This window comes from Fistularia commersonii, chromosome 22 (genome assembly GCF_037954325.1).
Source record: "Fistularia commersonii isolate RoL2024-O1a breed Wild chromosome 22, RoL_Fcom_v1.0, whole genome shotgun sequence".
NCBI classification, from domain to species: domain Eukaryota; kingdom Metazoa; phylum Chordata; class Actinopteri; order Syngnathiformes; family Fistulariidae; genus Fistularia; species Fistularia commersonii.
Genome location: NC_141305.1, coordinates 11,203,738 through 11,219,923, shown reverse-complemented (window position 1 = coordinate 11,219,923; position 16,186 = coordinate 11,203,738). Strand labels below are relative to the sequence as shown.

The following is a 16,186-nucleotide window of genomic DNA, read 5'->3' as shown; positions in this document are numbered from 1 at the left end:
ATTTTACTATCAATAAATATGTCAATATAAACTCAAAGGGCTCACAAATGTAAATACCTTTACTACCGATTTATCAGATTTTAAGTTAAATATATCTCTTGTTTTCCTTCATGTGTTTAAAATCCATTTTACCATTTAGATAAACCTATAGGCTGTGTTTGCTTGTGTGTGTGTGTGTGTGTGTGTGTGTGTGTGTGTGTGTGTGTGTGAGTGTGTAACCAGCTTTGCTGAATCAACCTCATGCACATGATCAGTTTGATATATAACTCAACTCGATGTCGTCCAATTTTTCTCTATTGGTTATTATTCACATCTACACTCGAATGCCTGTTATTTGGTATTTATCTTCAAAGTAAATCCCGTGGACCCAAAACATGCCTGCATGCAATCTCCATTTCACAATCATTGTCATGAGTTCTTGGTTTTCAATGGTCACTTTGGAGGCTTAAAATTGCTGTGTTTAATTGACAATAAATTTGATATTCGGTTTGAAGAAGATCAGCAGATGTTTAGGGGAGATTTTTTGCAAATTTTGGGGGTCATCCCAATAATTCACAAAATGAATACTGGACTTTATTCACTTTGAAAACTTTCCCTAAACTTTTATATTACCACCACAATACAGACAGAATTTCAAAAACATTGACTTTCTCTGAAAATATTTGGAATAAAGAAAAACAGAAGTAGTTTTATCGAAATGTCACTCATGATTTTAGATATAATTATTTCAAAAATTAAATATGCAGAACAAACTTGTTTTTTCTTCCATATCATTTACGGAACAAATCATACTGAAATACTTGTGAAGGGTTAATTACAGGGATGGTAATTTTATTAAAAAGTTGATACATCAGCAACCCATTATGTTGGCAGCTGACACTCACGAGTGTAACAATGGTCATTTTGTAATACTGGCATCATTGCCACGATGCATTTGATTTTATAAATCTGACATTAAAAATCAAAACTGCTGTTTGGAAAACTAAATACCGGGGAATGAGACCACGATCCTCCCCTCCCACACACTTTGTCGCCCACTCAAAGATTATGACTGCAGCAGTTTTTGTGTTAAGCGGGGAGCCCTTCACTGTGCTGCAGTGTGATGCCTGGGACATTTCGCAGCAGCTCCACCAAGCAGACTGAATACTATCAGTTACCCGCTGCCATCTTGTGCATCAAACCACCCATCAGTTTGCTCTTTCTACTCCGGGTTGTGTGAGTTCAACGGTTGAAATTTTGACTGGGTCTCTTCAGCAGCTCCCCCAGAACTGCAGGATGCTGGGATATCTGCAATGCAGAAGTCTATATATAGCAATGGAGTTACACAGAGAATGGGAGAGAGAAAGAGAGACAGACAGACAGACAGACAGACATGAAGACATGAGGAGACAGAGGGATAGAGGGGTGATGAGGGGGTGAAAGATGAAATGAGCAGTTGTTGATGTTAGTGACAGCACAAATGCTCTATTTTAAGTTGTCCTATTAAAAAAGAAAAGTAAATATCAACTTTGTGAAAGAGAAATGGTGTGAGCCTTTCACTTTACAAAGAAACTCCCAGAGATCCCCTGTATTGACTCCTCGTGCTCTAAGCACCCTGGTCACTAAAGTCTGTCAGTAGTTCCGTGCTTAAGTCACACAAGAGAGGAAAGATTAGGCTTGTGGGCTTAAAGCTATAAGAAAATGGAAAGGTAGTTCTTAAATGCTGATGTTGACTGTTTATTGCTTTATGTGGAAGGGTCTCAGGGGAGCAGCCGAGGAAGAGAGCACTTAAATTACATATGCACCTCCACAACCACAACAAATCTGCTGACTGCAGAGCTCCGTGCACGGCCGGGCTACATCAAGGACGATCTTACGGCCCAGCCAGTCACGGGCATCGTGCCTGCAGAGCTGTGGCATTGATCAGACCTCTAAGTTTGCGATAAATCCGCCCACTGACATGATGCCTATCTGTCTCCCGACACTTAGGCTTGTGCCGAGTCATAACTCTGGGAGAGAAGCTGCAGGGTTTATCATTTAGCTGGAGCTGGAACCGCTGAAGTTTAAATACATTAAAAAAAAGAGAGATGATATTATGAAATTGTGATGTTTGCTTAGTGTAATCCATCGTGTTGAGGTGGTAGAATTTATTTTAATGTAATACACAATGGTATTTAATCGAGATCTTGAAATAAAACCCTTACCCTTTTTCACCTTAAGCATGTGGTCCGGAGACATGTCATTTCATTTCTTTTTGTCACAGATAACTCACAGATAGTGTGATTAAGAACACGGACCCAGGACCAGTGTTTTCAATATGCAAGGCTTGATGGGAATCAAACTGCTGTTTTTATTTCCATTCAGGAATCATTAATTGCGCTGAAATTCTGCGTATAGTGGTAGCATTCAAACATCAAAACTCACAATGGCAAAAGAGCTTCTTCTCACAGTCTTAAGAAGCAGTTTGCAGAGAGTGCAAGTGATCTTGATATAAAACACCAGAGAGACCATTTTTCATCTCTGCCTGTTATGCTATTTATCCATCATGATTGTTTTAGTAAGACTTGCTGAAGTGAAAAACTATTTTCCTTCCCCCACACCAGACCCCCCAACTGTCTGCAAGATAAATGTTATCCTTTCAATTGGATTAGAGAGTGGCAGACATCTCTGAGATCCTTATCGCTGAAATTCAGCAACTCACTCCAAAAGTTCTGGGTGGATAAATAGCCTGCGGGCAAGAGGCCGAATGTGCTTTTATTTCAATTTTAACTTCTTTAACTTTTTAACTGATGATTTCCCCTCATGACGCCGAACCACACGTTCTGCAGGCTGCAGGTTGTGAGATGTGACGCATCGCTGACTGTACAAGATGCAAAAGTGCACTTAATTAAGTACAACAAATAGAGACTGTGAGAATCAACAACTTGCTCTCTTATCTGATCTCCAATATTTTACTGATGAAACCATTAGAAGTTGCTTGCTCTCATCGATCACCAGAAGCAGCAGCAGAAAGGAAAGTCTGCTCGTACGTTTTTCTTTGTTGAATCACAGTGGGTTTTCTTCCTGCTCAGATGTGGTTTCCCCACATATTTCTTCATAAATCTGTCCCCTTATCTGGTCATTTTATTTTTTCGTCAGTCCTTTTTCCAACAGAACACACACACACACACACCTGCATCACAAAGACATCAGGTTGTGATTACGTTTTTGCTGTTGGCTTGTGTTTGCAGCTCCATCCATCTCAGCAGCCCCATCCTTCACCTCCGAGTGCAGGCGGGCAAGGCCGAGATAAAGTGATTCTCATGCCTGGCACCGATTATTCCCCTTGGCTTTTGGACCAAGACAAACCGACCACAGTCCCGCAGTAGGCAGGCAGGAAGCAGCACACTTCTGCGTGGCCCAAGTGAAGAAGGACACATATTCAATACAGAGTTTCAAATCACCATTTTGCATTTAGTTTGTCAAAGTAAGACCTGTTTGGCTATTCTGGACTTCCCCTCCTGCGTGGTAATTCATAGATACTGAGGTTGTTATGACTTGGGGGGGAGGGGGACCCATGTTCAGGGAAAGACTGCTTTCATTACAGCTTTTTGGAAATGTGATAGCTGTTCGTTGCAGTGGTTTTATATCACAATAGACCTGTCACTCATACAACTGCTAAATAACATCCTGCTCCGTTACTTCTATTACTCAAAGCATAGTGTTTAAAAAAAAAAAAGCTTTGCCAGGTGAGTTAACATCACCATATTGCAGGAGTACATTGATAAGAAAATGTCTTAAAGCTTCAGTATGCAACTAGCATGTACCATGTCTTTTCGTGGTCCACCGAAAACGCAAAATAGATTACAAAGGAAAATGTGCAATGAGACGGACAAAAAAAGAGCCGTCGGAGATGGAAGTATTTGGTACTCGTGGAAAATTGGAACTAGGCAACATTTGGCCCCATATTTTCCTAAACTACATATTTGGCTTGTCAATCAGACACTTCCGAGTCTTACCTGTAACTAAAATTCAGAGGGGCATTTGATTGTAAGGATGCGGAGACATAGGACCGTTTTAGAAATCTTAATATCATCTGTTGTTGATGTAAAAGCAAACATGTTATTGGCCATTTTAATAATGTATCTATGTATTTGAAATGACTGGTTGCTGCCACAAAACTCAAATTTTCAACAGAACCCTATAAAAGGACACCCTCCTGTTTGATTTTCCCTTCAGTGCCTTCCACATATTCTCTTTGTACATTCATTTCAGTGTTTCTATGACCAGAAGAATGAAACACAATCCCAAATGTTTGGTTAATAAATGTCTTTATTTGGCTTTGAGAGAGATGTCACTGCATGAGACGGCAGAACATACAGTCACAGTTGTTTAGCTGGAAAATGTCAGCACTCCGCAGTCTCCCCGGAAATAAGTATTATGCAGGTGAGAACGTGAAAACATCACATTTTCTTTACTTTCAGTCATGGTTAAGGCAAGTTTCTAATTGAACACACAACAAGCAAGAATGAATTCCATCCATAGATGTTCAAGCGCCTACAATCAGGCCATGCATTCATGCCCCAGTGTTGAATTCATTTGTCAAGAAAAACAAGAAGAACAAATTAACTAGGGGATCGGAAGGATGAACGGTGATAGTAAAAAGGGGGTTATGGTGAAAATAGCCCTTTTATATGATGCCGTACCACGGAGCCTTGACCCCAGCAGCAGCTCCTGACCCGTCTGCCACTTGCAGTCTGAATGGAGGGCCGTCAGTGTCACCGTCAGCTGCCCTCCACTCAGCCACGCTCCCCTTCACCGTGTCTGCCCCAGCTAAATTAAACAGAACCACCATGTCTGACCAAATCATAAGGGGAGACAAAAAGAAAAAAAGAAGGCGTGAAGATAGGTCGGGAGGCTGATTGACAAATGAATCAGACAAAGGGAGGAACGTATTCCCAAAAAGTATAACATAGCAGCAATTTACATTCCAGATTTTCATTCCAAAAGATGCTCTTTCCTCTCGGACACCCACAGAAAACACCCACCCAACACCTTTGTTATACATATTTCAGGGCTCCAAGTAGCCATTATTGCCATGGTGCTGCAGTGACAAAAAGAGAGCTTAAGTTGTTTGTGTTTAATGATTTTGTTTCATTTGGTGGACGGGTGAGAATGGAGAAAGAGGGGAGTGAGAGGCGTTCACTTGCTGTGGGAGAAAACGGCAAATAGAAGCATTTACTCTGAGCCGGTAGTGCTATGATAAGGTCTACAGTTCTTCCCCAACTTTTAAATGTAAAAATCAAATAGCACCGTAAAAGTTGGACCGTCGTGCTCCAGATCTGTGCGTTAAATTCTCAAGTCTGTGCTAACAGGTTTGTAACTTTCAAGGTTTTGATTGCTATTTTCTTGTAAATATTGATCATTAATGGCACATTTGTTGTTGCTCGTATCAGGAAAAGTTTGTGAAACCTCTGTGCGGCTTCATGCTAACTTGCTGCTGACAGATGATCATGAGGGTGTGATGCGGAGGGTATTGATGGGTCCCTGCTCTAAAAGCCCCGTCTCTGTCATCCAACAAATCAGCTGTCAGTTATGGAGCAAAGAAACAGAAGGTGCGAGATGTCATCGATGCACGTGAGACGGGGATTTTGTGACAAGGACCAGATCCATATGTGAGACTGATGTAATGGATTTTTATGAAGATAATGATGATGAAGATAATGAAGGCAACCTAAGCAGTTTAGCTCTTGCTGGTCTTCTCAGTAGAGGTCTCTTTCTTCTTCTCCTCCTTGTCTTCCTTCTCCTTTGGCTTCTTCTCCTCCTCTTCCTCCTCCTCCTCTTCATCTCTCTCCTCCTCTTCATCTCCCTCACCCTCATCCTGCTCATCCTGCTCATCTCCCTCATCTCCCTCCTCTCCCTCATCTCCCTCTTCTCCCTCCTCCTCGTTCTCCTCTCCCTCCTCATCCACCTCCTTCTCGTCTTCAGCCTCCTCCTCTTCCTCCTCGCCCTCCGGCTTGGACTTCCTGTAGGCCCCCAGGGTGTAGGTGCGGGCAGACATGTAGGAGAAGCCGGGGTATCCAGACTGCACCATGGCGCCTCCAACAGAGCTGAGGCGACACTCCTCACCTTCCAGCAGCTTCCTGGAAAGACATGCGACAAGGGTCCGTGATGATGTAACCTTTTAGTCTGATTCTATTACATGCATTATATCATTATAATCATTATTATTATTATTATTATTCTCATTATTTTATTACTATTATTCTCATTATTATTCTCATTATTATTATTATTATTCTCATTATGATAATGATGATGATTATTATTATTATTATATTATCACTATTATTATTATTATCACTATTATTATTATTATTATTATTATTATTATTACTACTATTATCATTATTATTATTGTGGTGTGTATCTGCTAAGAGATGGCACAGGAATACTTTCAAAGGGATTTTTGGTGTCGGAACAGTATCACAATGAGGTTTCATGCTATTTTTACTTTGGTTGAAAATAGCATGAAATGTGCAAATAGTGCAATAGTTGGTTGAAATCAAATCAGCCCTGTAACTATTTGTAGTTGCCTGATAATTTTAAGATGATAAGTGATCACACAAGGATAATGTACAAGTTGCTTTGTAATATTGCAATTAATTTCCATACAACCCCCCAAATCTCTGACGTGCACTTCAGCTACTTCATTACATTGAGAGACTGACTGACTTTTTATGGTCTAAACAAGTTGTAAACATTGTGCTGAAGTGGGAAATGATCCAGATGGCACTCATTCACCCTGTTGATATGAAAAAAGATCACAGGAAAAATGCTGTAAAACGAAACAGATACCACAATTTCACTTTGAAGGTTTCCCACAAATTAAAGTAAATATGAAGCTGATTCCATTTTCGTCTTGAAACACTCAGATGACATTTAAATCCCGACTTGGAAGTAACGCTCGATAGTGTTGCCTGCTTATGTGTTTTGCTTCGTTGCTCTTATTTTAATTTTGAAAAGGTTCTGCAGGCCCAGTTATCTCATAATTTATAAATAATATATATATCACACAAGTTTGAGAGACAGCAAACCTGTAGGCGGCAATCTCGATGTCCAGGGCCATCTTGACGTTCAGCAGGTCCTGGTATTCACGCAGATGGCGGGACATTTCTCCTTTGGTGGATCGCAGGGCTGCCTCCAGCTGCTGAATGGTGTCCTACAATCACACACACACACCACGCGCAAACAGCACAGTACAAATGTTTATGTAACAGAGCGGGTTTTCGGGTTCACTGTCTCTACTTTCACTTATTCAGTGTGCAATTTTAGAATGTGAGTAAATCTAAGCCCCTCAGTTTTGGAGGGTCAATGTTGATATTCTTTGAGACGCCCGGAAAGCAAACCCGAATCTGAACGGCTCCCTACCTGCATCTCTCCAATTTCATTATTATGGCGATCCTCCATCTCGGCAATCTGCCTCTCCAGGGCTTCATTGTGGCCCCTGAGGGCCTCGATCTCCAGGGTGCGAGCCTGCACCTGCCGGCGGTACTCGCTCAGCTCCTCCTTAGAGTGTCTGATGGCGTCCTGGTTGCGGGCGGCGGCCTCGGTCACGGTGGCAAACTTGGAGCGGTACCACTCCTCAGCCTGGGCTTGGTTCCTGCAGGACAGGTTCTCATACTGAGAGCGGATGTCCTTCAGGGCGGAGGCCAGGTCCAGTTTGCTCATGTCCATTTCCACGGACACCTGCATTTAAGAGATGCAATGACTTTATGATATTGGCCTTAAAAATGTGAAAATGACTGAAAACGTTAGACACCTTTACAATGACAGACTGAACTTCCTGTTCATCACTGATGGAGAAATACATTTGAACAATATCTTTACTAATTACTACATTAAAAGACTTAACTGGTTCCAAGTGCCACTGCATGTACGTATGAAGTGCGAGCAAGTGAAGTGCTGTGAGATTGATGAATGGGCTGCTGACTCAGGCTACTGCGGGAAAAGCTGTGCTGTCAATCGCTTACATGGCGGTAATAATTCCTGCAGGGAAATGCATAAACCCTGGAGAAATCTACCCGGCAACCACCCTTCCTCTGATTGAACGCAGCCCGCTCAATGTATTGATTACTCCTCAGAGGTGCAATAAATGCTGCCTTCGGTCAAATCGAAGGAATGTCTTTAATTCCTGTCCTTGTCTTTGGTTGGATATGTAAAGTAAGGAGCACAAAGTGTAAAATCGTGGTTTTCAGGTGAAATATCTCTGATGCACACCTGTTAGGTCCAAACACAACTTTGTTATATTCTTCGGTGACATGTTTAATGCTACAAAAAGCATTTGCATGAAAACTGCCTCTGCACCTCAGACTGCTGCCCCCTGAGAGCCACACCCCAAGATTATGCGCTACTACCCCACAACACCCCCCCCCACCCCAACCCACCCACACACACACACACCTCATCTCCTCATCCTGTAATTCCAAACATTGCTGTGTCATCCCTTGGCTGGGATGCCTGGCTTATAACAGTCTCCTTGTGAATTTAACATTTAAGACTTAATAAGATCTGCTAGTGCACAGGTGTGTGTGTGTGTGTGTGTGTGTGTGTGTGTGTGTGTGTGTGTGTGTGTGTGTGTGTGTGTGTGTGTGTGTGTTTTCTCCGTATGGATTTCAATCGTTCTTAAAGTTTGCGCGTGGCGTGACTAAGCGTGTAGGACCCCACGGTGACGAGTTACCTTCGTGGTAAAAGGGGGAGGGAGGGGGCGGAACTGCAGTGCCATCAATTATCAAGTGCGCAGTGTTTAGTTTGAGGAAACTGCGCAAAACTGCGTCTGGCGGGATGTCGACGTTCTTCCGACGCAATTGACGCACGACTTTGTAACGACCGCGCAACTGATCACCGGACGCATTTCGTAGATTTGAGCAAGTGATCGGATTTCTATATCATACAAGTTTGTGCGAAGGTTACGGGAAAGTCAAGCGTGTGCGTGTTTGTGTTGTGCGCGCACCTGCGTGGCCTGCAGGGAAGCCTGCAGCTCCTGCAGCTCCTCCTCGTGAACTTTCCTGAGGAACGCGATCTCGTCCAGCAGCGCCTCCACCTTCTTCTCCAGCTCCAGACGCGCCAGGGTGGCGTCGTCCACGTCCTTCCGGTAGCCCTTCAGGGTGTTCTCCGCCTCTTCACGCAGCCTGCTCTCCTCCTCCAGCTTCTCACGCACACGCTCCAGGGTCTCGTTCATCTGCACGCAGTCCAGATGCACCTGGCTTTTCTCGTGCGTGAGTTCCTCCACGCGGGCCCGCAACTCACGGATCTCCTGCTCGTACAGCTCATGCAGGCGGGACGGCTCGTTGTTGCGCTGGCGCAGCAGCGTCACCTCGGCCTCCAGCACTTTGTTCTGCTGCTCCAAGTTGTGGACCTTCTCGATGAAGGACACGAAGCGGTCGTTGAGTCCCTGCAGCTGCTCCTTCTCGTTGGTGCGGATGATCTTCAGCTCGTTGGTGACCGCGGTGGACTGGCTCAGGTCCACCGAGTCCTGCATGGCGGAGAAGGCGCGACCGGGAGCCGCGCTCCTGCGGTAGGAGGCGGAGGAGACCACGGCCGGGGAGCCGTAGGTGCGGTGGCTGCTGCGGTAGCCTGCGGTGCGGGACGGGCTGCCGCCCAGACCCACCCGACCGGGGCGAGGAGCATCTCCGAAGATCTTCCGATACGAGCTGCTGCCGTAGATCGCACTGGAGTAACTCATGTTTGCCTGCCGGTGTCTGGTCTGGGTGTTGAAGTGTGTGTGTGTGCGTGAGAAGTTCCGGAGTGAGTGAGGGTGAGTGGAGTGTGTGTGAGAGAGAGAGTGGGTGATCATGCGAGTGATGCCGGACCGGGACAGGTGGCTTTTATAGAGCCGCTTCTGGCGCATCATTTGACGCAGAGACGGCAGGAGATGGGAGGGAGGAAGGGGGGGTGAACCTGCAAGCTTGTGCAGAAAAAGCCACCTCCCTGTGGGGAGCCCACTCATGCAGCCCCTCGGCCGTGGAACACACGACAATACGTCAATAAAACAAAACAAAACCGGTGGGTGGGCTCGGGATTTAACATTTCACAAATAAACATTTCAGATTCACTCTAAAGTTATTCATTGAACTTTCACTTATGTGAAAGTAATGAACGAATGATATCGAATAATCGGATAAATGTCCACGGAACACGCCACCCCCACGAGACTTCCCACCCACCCCCACCCACCCACCACTCCCCAGTGTCACTGCAGGGTTTTTTTTTTTTCTTTTTTTCTTTGCTGTCCCAGCAGAATGTGTCGGGGATCGATGTGCGGCCACATCTGTGCGCGTCTTTTGGTGCCGCAGTCAAAGCCCAGCCGCACTAGAATAGAAAAAAAGAAGAAAAAAAAAAAAGAAAAACAGTCCACCGCAATATCGGCACTCAGGATGAGTTTGCCTCATTCCCCCCAGTCTCCCCCTCTCTCTCACACACACACACACACACACACAGACACGAACGCACACACACACACTTTTTTGCGCGTTGAAACCATCTGTTTTTGCCCATATTTCAAATTGCTTGGAGAGGAGTCATTTTTTAATGCATCACTGATCACAGGATATTAACTTAAATCACTTGTAAAGTTTAAATCTGTTTATTATCCACTAATCACTTCAAATTATCACTTTCTTTTTTTTTTTATACAAATTACAGCGCGTCCTTCTCGACCTGCGTGGGTTTGGTAGCGCGGCGCAGAGCTGTCGCTGGCCTTGGTCCTGATCCGGAGAGCGAGACCACACCCCTCCACGGCGGAAAAAAAAAACACGCTCAGCGAGACAGACTGCAGGATCACTCCCACCTCCTGACACGCCACGCACAGCGGCTGTCTGGAGGCCGTCCAAAGGGGGAAGATGAAGTGAAGTCATCGTAAATCCCACCCGAGAGCCTGTTTCCACGACACCGGAGCAAGATCATTACAATAAAAGTTGCATCCATTAAACAGCACGCCAGCCAAGCGGACACGGGTGGTCACTTTCGTGTTTATTTGCGTGTTTTGATCGGTTATAAGTCATCCGTGACAGTAATCGGTGTGTTTGATAGTGTTACACGAGTGTACTTTGCATTTCAGACCCGAGGAGTTTTTGGGAGCACGACTGAATGCAGTGGCAATAAAATGACTCCTCTCGCCGCAATGACCAGCTTAGAGAAAAATAAGAAAAAAGGTTGTTTCAGATTTTTAAATGTTTTTGCTTCTTTTTTTTTTCATTTAAAAAAATATCAAGTTATTTGTGTGACTAAGATCATTCGGATCACACGAAAACTTCAATACCTGTTCGATAGATAGATAGATAGATAGATAGATAGATAGATAGATAGATAGATAGATAGATAGATAGATAGATAGATAGATAGATAGATAGTCACTTTTCTGAATACACAGTATATCCACTAGGGGACAATAAAGCACCATCACTTCTTTCCTATTCTTTTGGGGCTGAATTGAAGTTTAAACAAAAAAAAAATGCTTTAAATCACAGGCTCAAACCCAAAAAGCCTCGACAAGCTACCTCTGTCGTGCAAACATTGTGTTTGGTCATGTCATCTTCACACCTCACACAAACCGTGGTGCCAGGATGAGGTGCAGGACATCGGTGACTCAGCAGAAAGCTCGTATTCTTAGGATTCAGCGCTTCGCTCACATTTTCTGCCCCCAGTTGTGTGAGATTGTTTGAACGGGAAGATGCCACCTTTGTCGACTTCACATTGAAGCTGATAGCATCAAACCAGGCTGTTGGGTGATATATGGTGCTGAGTCTTCCGCAGGCCACCGAAGGATTCACAATATCTCTTGCACGAAACGTTAGGTGATGGTTTGCAGCTGCATTGTTTCTAAATTCATACGACACACTAATACATAAGACATACCCCAAAACATCTTTCAAGAAATGAGAGTATTTTTTGGACTTAGATTGTTTAGGTTTTCCCTCATTCGATCAGAAGTGTGTTAGAGCCCAAGTCAGCAAGAGGGAGCTGTTGCTCTTCCATAAGAGACAGAAAGCAGTCTTGATATCTTGCAAATGGTGGAACAAGGTTGCTGGGAAAATGACATCTAAAACATACATGTCAAAAAAATTAAAAATTACAGCTAAAGACAGCATGTGCACTCTGGGCACCAGAGGGTGTTAACCAGCTGATGCTGAAGAAGTCACTTCATCAAAAGGGAGATGTAGAAATCCACAAAGATGGTAATTTTAAGTAAAAGAGAGAGAAATAAAGAAACTATAGTTTTAAGTCCAGAGTCCAAGGCTGGACAATTTTGGACCAAGAGCTAACAAACATACATGTGAAAGATTTGAAACTGGACGTTCTGCAGTTCGATGTTCAAGTTCGGTCACTCCAAAGTCATGTGCTTTCCTATTAATTTAATTCTTATTGCTAAAGAGCATTTATTTTCTACCAAATAAGTCAAGCCAAGCTTTACAAATTTATAGTTAATAGCGTGAAATCCTGTCAGTACTGAAAGTTGCATTATAAAGGTTTATCTGTCAAACTCACTTAGTGAAATTGAGGGTGAAAGAGTGTAACTGACAGTCTGGAGGAAGGTTTTTAAGCCCTCATCCTTCACTGTACCATGTAAGCTGTGTTATTTGAGCTGAAATCTAGTTACAACGCTGCTTACAGTCATTTTTTAAAGTGAGGATCCTGTGATATTTGAATCTGTTACTGTGGTGCGTCTGTAAAAGCAGGCCACCATGTTATTGCTGAGGAGCTTGATTCATTCAACCTCCTTGGTGCTCTAAGCGTCTAAGCGCCCTCCTCATGCCGTCCCGACCAGCCACACCGTGGTTTCACCTAATAGCCACTTTAAACACTACTTTTGTTGTTTACATATCAATGTCAATGAATATTATATGTGTCTAATTACATGTTCATCACTACTACCAGCGCCACAGTGGAATCAATCAGTATGAATGTATGTATGTATGTGTGCATGTACGTATGCATGTATGCATGTATGTATGTATGTATGTATGTATGTTTGTACGTATACATGTATGTATGTATGTATATATGTGCATATGTATTTATGCATGTGTGTATGTATGTGTGTAGGCATGCATGTAGTGTGTATGTATGTAGCATGTATGTATGTATGTATGTATGTATGTATGTATGTATGTATTACTCTGAGGTTTTTAAGAGGTAGCACTTTCTATATATATATTAGTGTCTTCTGACTCCCACATCTCCGTGGAGGCTCTGCCACAAAAACACTCTCCAGCAGCATTTTTATATCAGCTTCCCCTCTGCGCTTTGATATGCCAGGTGTTGCTCTCAAGCACTCCAAGAGGGGTTTTCTGTGAGGATCCACAGTATGTGTCACGTACAGGCTGCTCAGCTCCCCTCCTTTTGTTCTTTCTTGGATGCACTGTTTTCATCTGATGTGCAATCTTCACTCCATCCCCCAGAGACGACCCTTCCTCAAATGGTGACCATCTCCCCCATCTGTTTTGCAGAAGCCAGCTACATCCCTTGTTTGAAGCAGTTCAAGCTGAGGGAAGATGAACATGGTTCTGCTTTGGCGTTATGATCAGTCGGTGGGAGGGCCGTATGATCTGGTGGGGGGGTGCCCAGGCAGTAAATTCCACATAGCCAAATAAATTGTTTTCAATCCAAAAGAATAGTGCCTTTCATTTTCTCTTCATTGATGTTTTAAGACAAATGACGGATGAGTCAGTGTAGCTGGTCGCATCATTGAGCAGCATGAAACTGGGCTGGATGGCCCCCGCATCCACCTGGTGGCCTGGCGGAACCAGAAGATTCTGCGACCAGTTGTATGAGTACAACTGCAAAAAGGACTGCTTGCTTTTTCTCCCTGTATGGAATACATTGTAGAATTAGTCAAATCCAAATCTGATAATAATAAAAAAATATATAATAAAAATGGTGATAATAATAATGTCACCTTTAGTCTCTCAGTAAATAATACTAATAAAAATGGGCTCAATTGTGCCAGCTTTGGATTAGCGACAGGTACGAGACTGCTGTTTGTGTACATTTTGACACACTCATGCACAGCAGCAGTAATATTTCTTATTTGTGATTATATGTTTTTTTTTTACTTAAGAGTGTACAGAATTTTTTCAGCTTGGGTTTTAGCGTGATTGCATTTAAATGATTACTGTCCTCACTGATCATCACCATGTGCTACTGAGGGCAGGGATGCAGTGCAAGCCAGTCATTATTTGCTCTCCACCGGTGACTTGGTGCCATTAAGTGATTGAATGTCTGTGTACTGACTCAATTGTTCCCAAGGGTTCTCTGTTGTTCTGTTTCCATGGCACTCATCATTTGTATCCTGTATCCACTATGTGCTTGCACCTAAATGCACTGTTGCCTGCGAGAGTCACGAATGTGCGTGAGTGTGTGGTGGCAGGATTGGTGAGGGAAGTTAAAAGAGGCGAAGGTCACAGTAAAGTGGGCTGGGATAAGCTGCGTGGATTTGACTAATCTGACAGAGGACAGCATGAAGAGGTAGGTCAGTAGGCCTGTGACCCTGGCACATACCTGCAAATGTACACCTTTCTTACACAACCTTGTCAATACCTTATATTTACACACACCAGCTGGTAGGTTATGTCAATACACTCAGCTGGACCGTGTCAGAGACGACTTGCAGTTCAGCAAACACACTTATTGAGCCATATTATATATTGTAAAATGACCCCTGCTGATGCCATAATCAGGAATCGGGACAAACGAGGCACTTCACCGGGCGGTACTGCGACCTCTTGACCTCCACACTGTGTTGCCAATTGGAGCAATGCAGACACACACAGCTCTGTTTTATACACATGCAGTGACCAACATTGTGGAGAACACCTCCTTTGTTTTGTAATATCAATAGAAATTGTTGATATTATAACAGTAGTTTAAACTCCTGGAACTTAAATATAAATATATGTATGTATATCTATCTATCTACACATATATATATATATATACTCACACATATATATCTTTATCTTTTCCTTTCGGCTTTTCCCTTCGGGATCGCCACAGCGGATCAACCTTCTCCATCCAACCCTGTACTCTGTATCCTCCACTTTCACGCCAACTTACTTCATATCCTCTCTCACTATGTTCATCCTCATCTCCTTCTTCGACCCACAGCAAGACCAATTTCCACTGGTACCCTGTAGGTTATCAAAACCAAAAGTCGTCGTTGTTAACAAAGGCCTCGACCGATCCAGTATGAGATTCTTAGGTCTGATTCGTATATTAGGTTTTGGCACACGTTTTACCCCCAGATGCCGTTCCTGACGCAACCCTCTGCATTTATCCACGCTTGGGAGGGGCTCAGAGAGACACTGGCCTGTGCCCCCCTGAGGCTGCAGGTGGGCAGCCTCGTACATATACATATAGATATATATATATATATATATATATATATATGTGTGTGTGTGTGTGTGTGTGTGTGAAAAATGGCGACACTGATGGTTATAATTCAGTGTAGGGCTACTACAGCCAGGAGCTTCCAGCATCACTGGAAAAAACCAGGCCAGCTTTGTCCTTTGTCAGCACTTCTAAAGCTCACTTGCCAACAAGTTATAGAGGAGAGCGGGGCCATTTGTTTTTCATTTGTTGCCACGGAGTGTGTTTGTGTGTGTGTGTGTGTGTGTGTGTGTGTGTGTGTGTGTGTGTGTGGTGTGTGTGTGTGTTGTGATGTTGAGGGTAAGAGTACAGAATAACCCCTCATATATTTACCAGAGATCATAATAATAAGACAACAGCGCACATGAAGGTGAAGTATTTGATGTAATTTAAACAATTGATGATATTTTTAATCAAAACATACTGACCAATCATAATCATAAAACCAAGGCGAGCACAGATTTAACTGTCTCTGTGGGACATTTCATAAAATATATTTAGCCAGTGGTCTTCCAAGACATGGAATGCAACTGACAGAGTCCTAAATACTGGATTTAGTCCACTAAACTCCCCTAAAGTAGAACTATTTATTCACTAAAACAAAAATAAAACTGACCATTTGGAAGTCCATTGAGATCCACTGAGAAGAACTAAAACCTGGCAGATGCTTCGTCAATGAAAGAGCAATGTGTCAATTTTCTGAATATAGAAGACTGATCTGTTTATTTCAAGACAAATCCAATGTGCACTTGCACATTGGCTTGACTGATGCACTTACGGAGTACATTTCAAGATTTCTACA

General features: G+C 43.3%; 1 protein-coding gene across 1 annotated transcript; it reads right to left on the bottom strand.

Annotated features, from left to right (window-relative positions):
- Positions 1-4,272: 4,272 nt before the first annotated feature.
- On the bottom strand, positions 4,273-9,843 carry neff1 (neuronal intermediate filament family member 1). The gene is made up of 4 exons (XM_086169607.1): positions 8,972-9,843; positions 7,390-7,707; positions 7,056-7,180; positions 4,273-6,101 (listed from the first exon to the last, which is right to left on the bottom strand). The coding sequence occupies exons 1-4, from the start codon at positions 9,812-9,814 to the stop codon at positions 5,702-5,704; spliced, it is 1,686 nt and encodes a 561-aa protein (XP_086025733.1). The 5' UTR covers positions 9,815-9,843; the 3' UTR covers positions 4,273-5,701.
- Between the last annotated feature and the right edge of the window lie 6,343 nt (positions 9,844-16,186).

Coding starts and splice junctions, on each gene's coding strand:
- neff1 (XM_086169607.1), bottom strand. CDS start 9,814: ATGATCACCCACTCTCTCTCTCACACACACTCCACTCACCCTCACTCA. Junction 7,708..8,971: donor CTTCCCTGCAGGCCACGCAG/GTGCGCGCACAA, acceptor TCTTAAATGCAG/GTGTCCGTGGAAATGGACAT. Junction 7,181..7,389: donor ATGAAATTGGAGAGATGCAG/GTAGGGAGCCGT, acceptor GTGTGATTGTAG/GACACCATTCAGCAGCTGGA.